This window comes from Phyllobates terribilis, unplaced genomic scaffold (assembly GCF_046119375.1).
Source record: "Phyllobates terribilis strain yellow unplaced genomic scaffold, ASM4611937v1 Scaffold_7__3_contigs__length_470593459, whole genome shotgun sequence".
Taxonomy (NCBI): domain Eukaryota; kingdom Metazoa; phylum Chordata; class Amphibia; order Anura; family Dendrobatidae; genus Phyllobates; species Phyllobates terribilis.
This window is the reverse complement of record NW_027362767.1, coordinates 186610947-186625850: the sequence shown is the minus strand read 5'-3', so window position 1 is coordinate 186625850 and position 14904 is coordinate 186610947. Positions and strand designations below refer to the sequence as shown.

At 47.0% G+C, this 14904-nt stretch overlaps 1 protein-coding gene across 4 annotated transcripts in view; it reads right to left on the bottom strand.

The window, feature by feature from the left end:
* Positions 1 to 14904, bottom strand: part of SHROOM4 (shroom family member 4) — a 598984-nt gene that overhangs the window by 92222 nt on the left and 491858 nt on the right. For all 4 annotated transcript variants that reach the window (XM_073639594.1, XM_073639596.1, XM_073639598.1 and 1 more), the window contains exon 6: positions 6612 to 7214. In XM_073639594.1, the coding sequence (XP_073495695.1) occupies positions 6612 to 7214 (603 nt within the window). The remainder of the gene's footprint in view (positions 1 to 6611; positions 7215 to 14904) is intronic.

The window sequence follows — 14904 nt, the reverse complement described above, 5'->3', positions numbered from 1 at the left end:
GGGCGCGGCACCTCCTCAGCAGGGCCAGGCAACTCCTCAGCAGAGCCAGGCACCCCCTCACCAAGCAGGGCCAGGCATCCCCTCACCAAGCATGGCCAGGCACCCCCTCACCAAGCATGGCCAGGCACCCCCTCACCAAGCAGGGCCAGGCACCCCCTCACCAAGCAAGGCCAGGCATCCCCTCACCAAGCAGGGCCAGGCACCCCCTCACCAAGCAGGGCCAGGCATCCCCTCACCAAGCATGGCCAGGCACCCCCTCACCAAGCAGGGCCAGGCACCCCCTCACCAAGCAAGGCCAGGCATCCCCTCACCAAGCAGGGCCAGGCATCCCCTCACCAAGCAGGGCCAGGCACCCCCTCAACTTTTCCCCATACGATGTCCGCTGCTGCAGTGCCGCGGCCTCCTCAACACACAGGAATCCCACTGCTGCCGCCATCTGCTTGTGCCTGCCTGCCTCCGGTCCCAGTCCCAATCCAGCAGATGCACCGTGCATGTGTTGCACACATGCTGCTCTGCTTCAAAAGGAAAGTGAGTGTGCAGCATGCGTGCGTGTCACATAACCGGCGTCATTGTGTCAGGACCATGATGCACCTGGCGGCGGTTTAAAGATATAGCGCATATTTCCGGCCGTCGGGTGCATTTATAGTTTGAACCGTGCCCCTGACAGACTTACTGAGGCCCGGTGAGTAGAAGCAGAGAGAGGGGGTCCTGGCTGGCCAGGGGCATGGGGCCCATGGGCCCAGCAACACAGGCTGGCGGGACCCCCTCTTTTTCCTTCTGTTAACCGGGCCCCATACAGGAGTAAGGGCAGTAATGCCCTGATGGCGGCCCTGGTAAGCACCTAGCATGGAGCTGCACTGTACATCTGCTTGGTATTACTGAACAATTCCTACAAGTGCTATTGGCAAATGGAGAATAAAAGTTGTTCTGCAGCACCCGGCAGTGGCCGCTACACATTGAATGGAGCTGGGCCATGCAGCTTTGTTCCATGTGTTTACATATGGTTTCCACCGCAGAACATAACCGCTGACCAGGGGGCAGCAGAGTGTCGGACTTGCCCAATATATTAATGACCTGTCCTAAAAAATAGGTAATATCAAATGACCAAACAACCTCTTTCAAGGGTTTTATTTAAAATAGTAAGTTATGCTGTCACTCTTGCATATGGGATATCGTACTGGTGGCTGGTGGAGTCCCATGAGGTCTGAGTATGAGTCATAGCCATAGGCGGATTATAATGAGGACGATCTGGGCTACCGTCCGGGGCCCCGAACCTCCGGGTGGCCCGGGGCTCCGGGGTGTCTATGGCCAGATTACAGGGGGGGAGGGGGGGTAAGTATAATGTATATTTTTTATTTTATTCTTTTTTTACAGGTTCTATGGTACCCGGGTCCAGAGGAGAGTCTCCTCTTCTCCAAACCCTGGTACCATCCGCACATTGAAACGCATGGATTCTGCATGTACAGATGCAGTGATGCAGATTCCATGCGTTCCAATGAAAGTCAATGGCGGCGAAAGCGCTGCGCTTCCGCAAAATAATTGGTAGTGCTGTGGATTTTTCCGCAATGATAATCCGCAGCGGAAATTTCCGCAGCATGTGCACAGCACATGCGGATTATCATTGGGGATCATGGCAGACCTTCTACCAAGCGTTTTTAAGAGTTTCTGCAGCGGAATTGCCGCTGTGGAAACGCTTAAAAAACGCATAGTGGGCACACAGCCTAAAAAAAAAATATTATAATTAATATTGTGCCGAATTAATTAACGTGAACTATCACATGATCTATCACAGGGGATCATGTGACATGTCACGTGAGACATCAGGTATGTGTGTGTGTGTGTGTGGGGGAAGGGGGGGCGCGACTTCTAAACTGCCCGGGGTCCTTGCTACTCTTAATTCACCCCTGGTCATAGCACTACTTTTATCAGAATGAAGGTGCATATATTCGGCCTCTGATCCATTCATTCTCTATGGGTTTACTGGAGAAAATAGTCAAGTGCTTTCCTTATTTTCTGCAGTCCAATAGACAATGATTCGTTTCCAAACCAGAGACTTACAGTGGTGGCCAAAAGTATTGGGACCCCTGCAATTCTGTCAGATAATACTCAGTTTCTTCCTGAAAATGATTGCAATCACAAATTCTTTGGTATTATTATCTTCATTTAATTTGTCTTCAATGAAAAAACAAAAAAAGAATTGTCCTAAAGCCAAATTGGATATAATTCCACACCAAACCTAAAAAAGGGGGTGGACAAAAGTATTGGCACCCTATGAAAAATCATGTGATGCTTCTCTAATTGGTGTAATTAACAGCACCTGTAACTTACCTGTGGCACCTAACAGATGTTGGCAATAACTAAATCACACTTGCAGCCAGTTAACATGGATTAAAGTTGACTCAACCTCTGTCCTGTGTCCTTGTGTGACCACATTGAGCATGGAGAAAAGAAAGAAGACCAAAGAACTGTCTGAGGACTTGAGAAACCAAATTGTGAGGAAGCATGAGCAATCTCAAGGCAACAAGTCCATCTCCAAAGACCTGAATGTTCCTGTGTCTTCCGTGCGCAGTGTCATCAAGAAGTTTAAAGCCCCTGGCACTGTGGCTAACCTCCCTAGATGTGGACGGAAAAGAAAAATTGACGAGAGATTTCAACGCAAGATTGTGCGGATGGTGGATAAAGAACCTCGACTAACATCCAAACAAGTTCAAGCTGCCCTGCAGTCCGAGGGTACAACAGTGTCAACCCGTACTATCCGTCGGCGCCTGAATGAAAAGGGACTGTATGGTAGGATACCCAGGAAGACCCCACTTCTTACCCCTAGACATAAAAAAGCCAGGCTGGAGTTTGCCAAAACTTACCTGAGAAAGCCTAAAACGTTTTGGAAGAATGTTCTCTGGTCAGATGAGACAAAAGTAGAGCTTTTTGGCAAAAAGCATCAACATAGAGTGTACAGGAAAAAAAAAGAGGCATTCAAAGAAAAGAACACGGTCCCTACAGTCAAACATGGCGGAGGTTCCCTGATGTTTTGGGGTTGCTTTGCTGCCTCTGGCACTGGACTGCCTGACCGTGTGCATGGCATTATGAAGTCTGAAGACTACCAACAAATTTTGCAGCATAATGTAGGGCCCAGTGTGAGAAAGCTGGGTCTCCCTCAGAGGTCATGGGTCTTCCAGCAGGACAATGACCCAAAACACACTTCCAAAAGCACTATAAAATGGTTTTAGAGAAAGCACTGGAGACTTCTAAGGTGGCCAGCAATGAGTCCAGACCTGAATCCCATAGAACACCTGTGGAGAGATCTCAAAATGGCAGTTTGGAGAAGGCACCCTTCAAATATCAGGGACCTGGAGCAGTTTGCCAAAGAAGAATGGTCTACAATTCCAGCAGAGCATTGTAAGAAACTCATTGATGGTTACCGGAAGCGGTTGTTCACAGTTATTTTGGCTAAAGGTTGTGCAACCAAGTATTAGGCTGAGGGTGCCAATACTTTTTTCTGGCCAATTTTTGGAGTTTTGTGTGAAATGATCAATGATTTGATTTTTGCTTCATTCTCTTTTGTGTTTTTTCCTTGCGAGCAAATTAAATGAAGATAATAAGACCAAAGAATTTGTGATTGCAATCATTTTCAGGAAGAAACTGAGTATTATCTGACAGAATTGCAGGGGTGCCAATACTTTTGGCCACCACTGTAACTGTGTACTGTGCATCAATATACAGTGTCCTATTAAAGCAGTTATCCAGGACCTTTTTTTTTCTCTTTTTAGAGGCTAAGCACTCATCAGCCGTGCACCGATCTATCCTGGTCACAGCCCACTCCTGCCTGTGAATCTCCTGCATTACAAGCTGATCTAATTTTGGGGAAAAATTCATCAAAGCTAGCAAAATCGAAATTCCAAGTCTAGTACTTCTGGTAGTAGAGTAGGTAGAGTTGGTGCAAATTGATATAGAAGATGCACAAGATCCAGGACATTGCTAATCTGTGGTCACTGGACAGGAGCCCGGGGCATCGGTTGTTACCTGACAGCATCTTTTGATTATCCAGCTGGTGTTATGTCATATGTTTGTCACACTGCAATGATGACATCATGCCATGACTGCTAATCAAAAGAGGATGCCATAAGGTAAGAGGTTCTTCAACAAATTACCGATATTGCAGATGGACCAGATCAAGCAAATCAATTCGCATCAACTCACAGGAGAATGTAAAATTCAACAAAATGTTTTTCCATGAAATAAATTATGTAACCACAGGCCAATAACTTGTAGTCTTGTACACACGTGGTCAAAATTGTTGGTACCCCTCGTTTAAATGATAGAAAAACCCACAATGGTCACAGAAATAACTTGAATCTGACAAAAGTAATAATAAATTACAAATCTATGAAAATGAGCAAATGAAAGTCAGACATTGCTTTTCTGCTTCCACGGAATTTAAAAAAAAATGAAACTCATGAAATAGACCTGGACAGAAATGATGGTACCCCTGAAAATAATGTGACAAAGGGACATGTTAAATCAAGTTGTGTCCACTAATCAGCATCACAGGTGTCTACAATCTTGTAATCAGTCAGTGGGCCTGTATATAGGGCTGCAGATACTCACTGTGCCTGTATATAGGACTACAGATACTCACTGTGCTGTATATAGGGCTACAGATACTCACTGTGCTGTATATAGGACTACAGATACTCACTGTGCTGTATATAGAGCTACAGATACTCACTGTGCCTGTATATAGAGCTACAGATACTCACTGTGCCTGTATATAGAGCTACAGATACTCACTGTGCTGTATATAGGGCTGCAGATACTCACTGTGCTGTTTGGTGACATGGTGTGTACCACACACAACATGGACCAGAGGAAGCAAAGGAAAGAGTTGTCTCAGGAGATTAGAAAGAAAATTATAGACAAGCATGTTAAAGGTAAAGGTTATAAGATCATCTCTAAGCAGCTTGATGTTCCTGTGACTACAGTTGCACATATTATTCAGAAATTTAAGATCCATGGGACTCTAGCCAACCTCCCTGGACGTGGCCGCAGGAGGAAAATTGATGACAAATCAAAGAGACGGATAATATGAATGGTAACAAAAGAGCCCAGGAAAACTTTTAAAGAGATTAAAGGTGAACTTCAAGCTCAAGGAACATCAGTGTCAGATCGCACCATCCATCGTTGTTTGATCCAAAGTGGACTTCATGCGAGACGACCAAGGAGAACACCATTGTTGAAAAAAAATCATAAAAAAAGGCAGAATGGAATTTGCCAAACTACATGTTGACAAGCAACAAAGCTTCTGGGAGAATGTACTAGGGACAGAGGAGACAAAAAATGGAAGTTTTTGGCAAGGCACATCAGCTCTATGTTCACAGACGGAAAAATGAAGCATATCATGAAAAGAACACTGTCCCTACTGTGAAACATGGAGGAGGCTCTGTTATGTTCTGGGGCTGCTTTGCTACATTTGGCACAGGGTGTCTTGAATCTGTGCAGGGTACAATGACATCTCAAGACTATCAAGGGATTCTAGAGAGAAATGTGCTGCCCAGTGTCAGAAAGCTTGGTCTCAGTCGCAGGTCATGGGTCTTGCAACAAGATAATGACCCAAAACACAGCTAAAAACACCCAAGAATGGCTAAGAGGAAAACATTAGACTATTCTGAAGTGGCTTCTATGAGCCCTGACCTAAATCCTATTGAGCATCTTTGGAAAGAGCTGAAACATGGAGTCTGGAAAAGGCAACCTTCAAACACAAGACAACTGGAGCAGTTTGCTCATGAGGAGTGGCCAAAATACCTGTGGAGAGGTGCAGAAGTCTCATTGACAGCTACAGGAATCGTGTGATTGCAGTGATTGCCTCAAAAGGTTCAACAAAATATTAAGGAAAGAAGAACCATCATTTCTGTCCAGGCCGATTTCATCAGTTTAATTTTTTTTTTAAATTCTGTGGAAGCAGAAAAGCAATGTCTGACTTTCATTTGTTCATTTTCAAAGATTTTAAATTTATTATTACTTTTGTCAGATTCAAGTAGTTTCTGTGACCATTGTGGGTTTTTCTTTCATAAACGAGGGGGACCAACAATTTTGACAACGTGTGTATGTCTGAAAATGGCTTGTTTTATAAGATTACAATTCTTAATGCTATTGCCAGGCAGTAAACTGTCCAAAATCTTATGGAGGACTATATGCGAGGCCTTTTTCAGACGTTAGTGATTTTTCATATATGCAAAAAAAGGTCATCAGTGTTTTTGATCTGATTTTCAACTGATGATATCCATGCGCTGTCCATGACATGGACCTATAGAATTGAATGAGTGATTTTCATCTGTGATGCCAATAAAAAATGGACATGACTCCATGATTTTGTTCTTATACATGTGAACAACCCCATAGACTATAATGGACTCATTTTCAAAACCACAATTAGAACATGTAGGTGGAATGGATGGAAATAGGACATCTGCATGAGGGCACTCTTTTGATAATATAAAGGTTACAGTAGATTAAAATATGCTGGTTTTGCCTGAGCAGTACCACAATAACTATTATCTTGTAATTGAAATATAACAAAGTAAAAAATAATAGAAAGACTATACAAATATACTTACGCTAAAGCATTCTGGTTCGGAGAAGCAGAGGGTGAAGACTCTTGAGACCTTTGTGAAGCACTGCTTATCTCAGATAGTTCTTTAATATGATTTATCCCATGAAATGGAGAAGGAGACAAATTAGAAGCTACTTTAGGAGATGTCCTGTCAACAGGAAGACTTTGGGAATGTTGTCTAGGAACTGTGCTAAATTCTGACTCAGATCTTTCTTTGCAGTAGAAGAATTCAGACTCTGCAAGTTGATTAGTTGCCTGGTGCTCTTTGTACTTTTCCCAGTTAGGAGGTGGTGGGCGAGGAGGCTTTTGCTTTTTTGATCGAGTAGATGGCTTTCTTTCTTCGAGTTTGGTTGTAGGAAACTCAATCTTGTCACGTAAGGCAAGATATTCAAGGTCAAGATGACTTACGGAGTAAGTTCGATTTCGTGATGGCTCTAAATGCCCAGCCTGAAAAAATACAAAATCTTTAGGCCTGATGAGATTTTCACGGGAAAGGTCATATGTTGATGTCGCCTTGTAACATTCAGACCGTTCATGACTGTTCTCCTTGCAGCATTGTTTTGTTGAGCCAGGGTGTTGAATGCCCGGTGGAAAATTACATAAGTCACTGTAAGATAAATTATGATAATACATATTTTAATGCTTTTTGTTCACATTTTCAATCGAACTTTATACAATATCTTTCCATAGATTTTTAACAGAACAAGTGTATTTCTAATTTCACCAAATTTTTCATTTTAAAGAAGCATTCCTCCTCCAATCAAAATTTTTATCCTCTTATTATAATGCAATCATCATATTATATATGATTACATCATTATTATTAGTGATGGGCGAGCACTAAAATGCTCGGGTACTCGTTGCTCGGGTGCTCGAGCACATTGGAATACTCGGATGCTCGACCCGAGTAACGAGCCCAATGTAAGTCTATGGGAAACTCGAGCATTTTTTAGGCGGCTCCCCCCGGGAGTCTGCAGAGGGCCTAAAAATTGCCCAAATCGATGGGAACAGTGCTCAAATGACATGGGAACAGCGTGGGGAAGACCCCTGGAAGCATCTCTGACTCCCAGGTCGCTGCTTTCAACAATGTTGTCAGAGTATTACGCCACTTTTACGGACTCACAATAAAACATACAAGAACGAAACCAAAATAAATTTTTCTGGGAAATATGTTAAGGAACATCCTTTCCAGGGTAATGACTTGTATATAAGGCAAAATAAATAATCAAGAACAAAAATACTCCTCCACACCATAGGCTATGATCACACGTGGCGTTTTTGATGCGTTTTTGCACTTTTGTATTGCTTTCAACCGTGACAAATGCATTCACCTGGAAATGAAATTTTAACATTTTACAACCTTATCTGGCCATGTGGTGTGTGACATATCATTAGACACATCATGTTTCATTTATGATGGAGGGACTCTGAAAGTCACAAAGCCTATTTTTATAGGGCCATCAGGCGGCCTTTACTATTCTTAAAGGGCCAGCAGTCGGCCCTCACTATTCTTAGAGAGCCATCAGGGGGCTACTCTTTGTTGTTCCCAATACTAATGAGTGGGTCTCCTATACTGTTATTGTGCATGCAGTGAGTGGCAAGGCTGCCCAAAATTTGGACGCACCCCAATACCCCTTTGAAAATTTGGACGCACCCCAATGCCCCTTTGAAGAGACTTGAGGAGGACCTCCTGAAAACACTGTTCTCATTATTAGGAAGGGAATCTTCTATTGTGTTTTCCTATGCAGTGAATGCAAGGGTTGCCAAAAATTTGAAGGCACTCCAATGCCCCTTGAAAGAGACGTGGAGGTCAGAGAGTCTCCTGAAAATAATGTTCCCATTATTAGGAAGTGGGTCTCCCATTGTGTTTGACTATGCAGTGAATGCAAGGGTTGCCAAAAATTTGGAGGCACTCCAATGCCCCTTGGAAGAGACATGGGGATCAGAGGTCCTCCTGAAAACAATGTTCCCATTATTAGGAAGTGGGTCTCCCATTGTGTTTGCCTATGCAGTGAATGCTAGGGTTGCCAAAAATTTGGAGGCACTCTAATGCCCCTTGGAAGAGACATGGGGATCAGAGGTCCTCCTGAAAACAATGTTCCCATTATTAGGAAGTGGGTCTCCCATTGTGTTTGTCTATGCAGTGAATGCAAGGGTTGCCAAAAATTTGGAGGCACTCCAATGCCCCTTGGAAGAGACGTGGAGGTCAGAGGGCCTCCTGAAAACAATGTTCGCATTATTAGGAAGTGGGTCTCCCATTGTGTTTGCCTATGCAGTGAATGCAAGGGTTGGCAAAAATTGGGAGGCACTCCAATGCCCCTTGGAAGAGATGTGGAGGTCAGAGGGCCTCCTGAAAACAATGTTCCCATTATTAGGAAGTGGGTCTCCCATTGTGTTTGCCTATGCAGTGAATGCAAGGGTTGCCAAAAATTTGGAGGCACTCCAATGCTCTTTGGAAGAGACGTGGAGGTCAGAGGGCCTCCTGAAAACAATGTTCACATTATTAGGAAGTGGGTCTCCCATTGTGTTTGCCTATGCAGTGAATGAAAGGGTTGCCAAAAATTGGGAGGCACTCTAATGCCCCTTGGAAAAGACATGGAGGTCAGAGGGCCTCCTGAAAACAATGTTCCCATTATTAGGAAGTGGGTCTCCCATTGTGTTTGCCTATTCAGTGAATGCAAGGATTGCCAAAAATTGGGAGGCACTCCAATGCCCCTTGGAAGAGATGTAGAGGGCCTCATGAAAAAATGTTCCCATTATTAGGAAGTGGGTTTCCCATAGTGTTGGCTTAAGCAGTGAATGCAAGTGTGGCGCCCCTGCGGGTCCATTCGCCACAGAGGTACTGCATCTCACCCAGAGGTGTGGTACCCCACTCTCAGGTAAGGAGGGAGCACTACCCGGGACCCACCCACCTACATCCAACACTACACCACTCCAGACCAGCAGGCGGGGCAAGATCCATTTGTCCACTCCTGAGCCCTGCCCCTGGCTGGAAGGGGGGGAGCCCCCATAATGCCACTGTCTATGCCATACATTCCAGGAGCGGCATGGTTACCACAATATTCAGGGGAGAGGGGGTGGTACGCGCATGATGTGCGGAAGGCGAGCGCGGAGGACATGCCCCTGACTTCTGGTGTCGCTGACCCTGGCCGTCCACAAGCAGCTTCTGCTCCGGCTGCAGCTAAGTACCCTGGAGACAAGGTCACCTTCATCCGTCACCATGGAGAACGTGGGTGGTATGTTCACTTGAAAATTAAGGACTGTAAATAGTTACCCGGGAGGGTATTGATATAATCTGTGTTTAAAAAGTTTTTGTTTATTTGTTTAGCGTACCCAGTTAAGGTACAAGGATGTATAGGTTGTGGACGTTGAGCAGCCAAAAAACTTTATTTGTAAATAGTTAGCACTTCTTAAGGTGCTTCTTGTTGGTTTTATCAAGACCACCGAACAAAAACCCGTTTGGCATGGCCGAAGACGTGGTCCAACAGGTGGATCACCTATGCCCTGCAGCCACGTCCAGGGCCTACGTTGGGAGTTTGTTGTGGACGGGTCCCCCCACTTTGCACCTTCTCCATTGAGATGGACACCCGGTTAGGGATCTCACTGTAGCCTGCTGAAAAATGTTTTATATGTGTGAAGAAAAATGTTATTTAAAGTAGTTTTGTTATGGATCCGGATGGTGGAACCTCTGTGCTGCGGTGCAAGGAGGGACCCAGAGGGGCGTAACTCAGTATCTACTCGGACCGACCTGGGTCGTACGGCGGCTATCGACTCCGTGACCAAGGAGGGACCGAGCAGAGGGACCAGGTGCTACTCTGGGGACTACCTTGTAAGGGAGCAGGTGACTCCCATGGGTCAGATAGCTGGGACTGACCGATACAGCAGATGGGCACAGCAACAGACGGGAGCCTCTAGGTAGGCTGTCAGGTGGTCACAGCAAGTGACAAGAAGGAGACTCCAGGTAGGCTGACAGGTGGTCACGGCAAGTGACGGGCAGGAGCCTCCAGGTAGGCTGACAGGTGGTCACGGCAAGTGACGAGAAGGAGCCTCCAGGTAGGCTAACAGGTGGTCAGGGCAAGTGATGGGCAGGAGCCTCCAGGTAGGCTGACAGGTGGTCACGGCAAGTGACAGGCAGGAGCCTCTAGGTAGGCTGACAGTTGGTCAAGGCAAGTGACAGGCAGGAGCCTCTAGGTAGGCTGTCAGGTGGTCACGACAGGTGATGGGCAGGTAGCAAGCAGGGGCCTCCAGGTAGGCACGGCAGGTAACAGGCAGGTGCTTCCAGGTAAGCAGGCGGGCGAAGCCCATAGACAGACTGGCGGACTGAACGGAAATCAGACTGTCGGGCTGGAGAGTAGTCAGGCTGGCGGACTGGACTGATAGTCAGGCTGGCGGGCAGGACTAGTAGTCAGGCTAGCAGCGGGACCCGAGGCCTGAAGCAGAGGTAAGTACACTGTGCATCAACTATTGCTCGGGCACCTCCATATTGGAGGAGGTGCTTTATATATGGGAGGACCTCCGGCAATTGGCCGGGGACTCCTCAGGGCGGCGCGCGTGGCCCCTTTAAGAGGGAGGGAGTGCACGCCCTAAGCACAGTGCCTGGGAAGCTGCGCGCGCCAGCAGAAGCAGGAAGAGGAGCGCTGGAGGACGCTGGGTGGGGAGCGCGGCTGTGAGAGGGACGGCGTCTCTGCCTGGCAGGGGGCAGAGACGCCGATGCTATTATATAATGATAGTAACTTGAAATGCTCAAGAAAAGTTCCTCCCATAAAGGGAAGAAAAGTTATGATTGTTCTTCTATGAGAATGCATTCCAAAATTTTTTGTATGTCTAAACACCTGTGTTTTTACTCTGTTCCAGCCCGCGGACGTGCTGTGTTTAACGGGGGGGTATGTGGCGCCCCTACGGGTCCAGTCACCACGGAGTTACTGCATCTCACCCAGAGGTGTGGTACCACACTCTCAGGTAAGGGGGGGAGCACTACCCGGGACCCACCCACCTACATCCAGCACTACACCACTCCAGACCAGCAGGCGGGGCAAGATCCATTTGTCCACTGCTGAGCCCTGCCCCTGACTGGAAGGGGGGGGGACCCATGTAGTGGGTGTGGGTGGATGAAGAGGATAAGTGGAGCACAGAGGGTAGGAGTATAAATGAGAGGGTGGAAGGTTCTAGAGGGAGTCTGGTCAGAGTTCAGAGCCGAGTTGGGAGCAGGAGCTCAGTAGGAGCTCTGCTCAGGGGAGTGGAGAGAAGACTTTGGCCTAGTGAGAGAGGCCCAGGAGGAGAGTTGAGAGAGGAGAGAGGAGCAGTGAGGAGGGCTCCAGGAAGACAGAGGGGATCCCAGGGGACGGCGAGTGCAGAGGCCACCCGTGCGTCCAAATTCATGCTGACGTGGAGGGATCAGGCCGCAGAAGGGGATCGGCCCCAAAACTAGTGGAGAACAACCAGGCTCCGCTAGCAAACCAGAGGCTGCAGCATTTTCAAGGTGTTGCAGCCAAAATCCACAATTATATCGCCGAAAAGGTGGCCGCATAGGGTCCAGGGGACTGAGAGTACGTCGCCCGACAAGGCCCGAGGCCGCTGGCTTGGGACACTGATTGTGAGGTGCAGGGCAGGAGGGCGAGAGCCAGCGCAGTGAGACGACCGGAAAAGGTACACAGAACGGGGTCCCTTTTAAGTGCTCCTGAGGTACCTGAGAGATTACTGGATTACTGCTAGCAGGCAAGACTTTCGTGTCCTTACCAAGAGGACGGCTGACCATGCTTTCCTCCTCCTCCTCCTCTCTGTCCTCAGGCCATCCACGCTGAACAGACGGTATGACAGTTGTGCAGGTAGAACCGTCTATAGCACGTGAAATTAGCTCCTGTTCTTCCTCCTCCTCCTCTTCCTCATTGTCACCCAATCCACGTTGGGATGAGATGAGGCTGGGCTGTGTGTAATCACCCTGTATAGTTCCTTGCTCCATCTTATCGTGTTCTGCCTGCAATGCATCCTCTTTGATTGTGAGCAGAGAGCATTTCAGAAGACAGAGAAGCAGGATGGTGACGCTAATTATGGCGTCATCGACGCTCACCATCTTGGTGGAGTCCTCAAAGTTTTGGAGGATGGTACATAACTATGTTACTATATTACTATATGTCTGACATCCATGTCCACTCCTGATGTCTTATGTGTAGAGTCTGAACTGAATACCGACAGCCTTGTTGATGCTGGTACTCAACTGCCCTCTTCTGCTCACAAATCCTTCCCAACATCTGCAGTGTAGCGTTCCAACGTGTGGGGACATCACACACCAACCAGAAGTTGCAAACGCTGCTGAAACACGGCAAGGGCGGCGGAAGCTGTAGGTGACTTTCTAAAATGGGCACACAGACGGCGTACTTTAACAAGCAGATCCGGCAGCTCTGGGTAGGATTTGAGAAACCGCTGAACCACGAGGTTAAGCACATGGGCCAGGCATGGTACGTGTGTGAGCTCGCCTCGCCTCAGAGCCGCCACCAGGCTCCAGCCATTGTCATACAAGACCATGCCTGGCTGTAGGTTCAGCAGTGTGAGCCACAGATCTGCCTGCTCTTTCAGAGCTGTCCACAACTCTTCAGCATTGTGCGGTTTGTCACCTAAGCATATTAGCTTCAGCACAGCCTGTTGCCGCTTGGCCGAGACAGTGCTGCAGTGCTTCCAGCTTGTGACTGATGTGGTCATTTCGGAGATGGCGACTGAAGAGGAGGAGGAGGCTGAGGAGGTTAAGGTGCAGGAGCTGTAGACTGTGGGGGCAACCCTGATTGACCTAGGGCCCGCAATCCATGATGTCGGGAGGATGTGCTCCATCCCAAGGACCAACTGGGTCCCGGTTTCCACTATGTTAACCCAGTGTGCCGTCAGTGAGATGTACCGTCCCTGCCCACAAGCACTTGTCCACGTGTCCGTGGTTAGGTGGACTTTCCCGGTAACTGTGTTGTTGAGGGCACGGCTAATGTTTTGGGACACGTACTTGTGTAATGCTGGAATGGCACACCGGGAGAAATAGTGGTGGCTGGGGACCGAGTACCGAGGTATGGCCACACCACCATCAGGTTGCGGAATGCTTTTGTCTCCATGAGCCTAAAAGGAAACATTTCGAGCTCAAGCAGTCGAGAAATGTGGGAATTTAGCAGTGTGGCCTGTGGGGTGTTGGCTGCGTATTTGCGCTTGCGTTCCAAGGACTGGGGTATGGACAACTGAAGGCTGGTGGTAGCGGCAAAGTGACTGGAAGCATTATCCGCTATCCAACCAACAACCTTTTGACACTGCTCTGGGTTCAATAGTGGTGTGCTGCGGTCCCCTAGAAATTGGGACAGGAAAGTCTAGCGAGAATATGTGGGTCTTTGTTGTGGCACAATTTCACCTTGCCCACGGCCTCGGCCTCTGCATGCACCATCACGTCCAGTTCCCCATCCCTTGCCACGTGCCTTGCCCATTTTAAATGGAGGACAATATCTTCCACTCTCACTACAAATGGCTGAATTTGGAGTGAAGTTATATGTGATCCGTGTGACAGACAAACCACAGTTTTAAATACCTGGCCTGTAGGTAACTATTTTGAACAGCAAACCAGTGTCAAAAACTTCGCTGACACACTGAAACAAATTTTTAATGGAGGCCAGAAATGGCAGAATTTTCTGAACACATATATGTGATCAGTGTGATGGAGAAACTACAGTTTCAAATAGCTGGATTTTTAGCGCTGTAATATGGAAAGGACCTGGCTGTATTCTGCAGTGCCAACAAGCAAATGGCGCAGAAAAACGGTGTTCTCTGGATTGCTTTTTAAGCAAGGAATAAGGAATAAGATCCCAAAAAAATTATTCGTGGCCCCTGAGACCTGAGCCTATGTTTAGAAATGTTAAGGAGCTGAAACTCCTAAACCCTTCATCCAATTTTAATGTGGATACCCTCAAATGAAAGCTGAAAGTCTGAACTTCAACTGCATCTGAATTGTTTTGTTTAAAATTCATTGTGGTAATGTCTAAAATCAAAATTAGAAAAATGTTGTCTCTGTCCAAATATATATGGACCTAACTGTAGGGAAAGACTAGGGTCAAGTGCAGGACATAGGCATAGCATAGGGCTCATAGTTTAGGTTAGTAATGGGAAAGGTGCTGTTGTGGGCACACTAGGTACGGGAAGTGAATTGCATAGGATAGAAACAGTTAATGTGTTAAGGGAACTCACTCCAGTTGGGAGGGTAGAAGTAGATATAACAGAGGAACAGTTCCTGGTTAGTGCAGACAGAATTAGTTATAGAGATAGAGTTTGATGCAGAG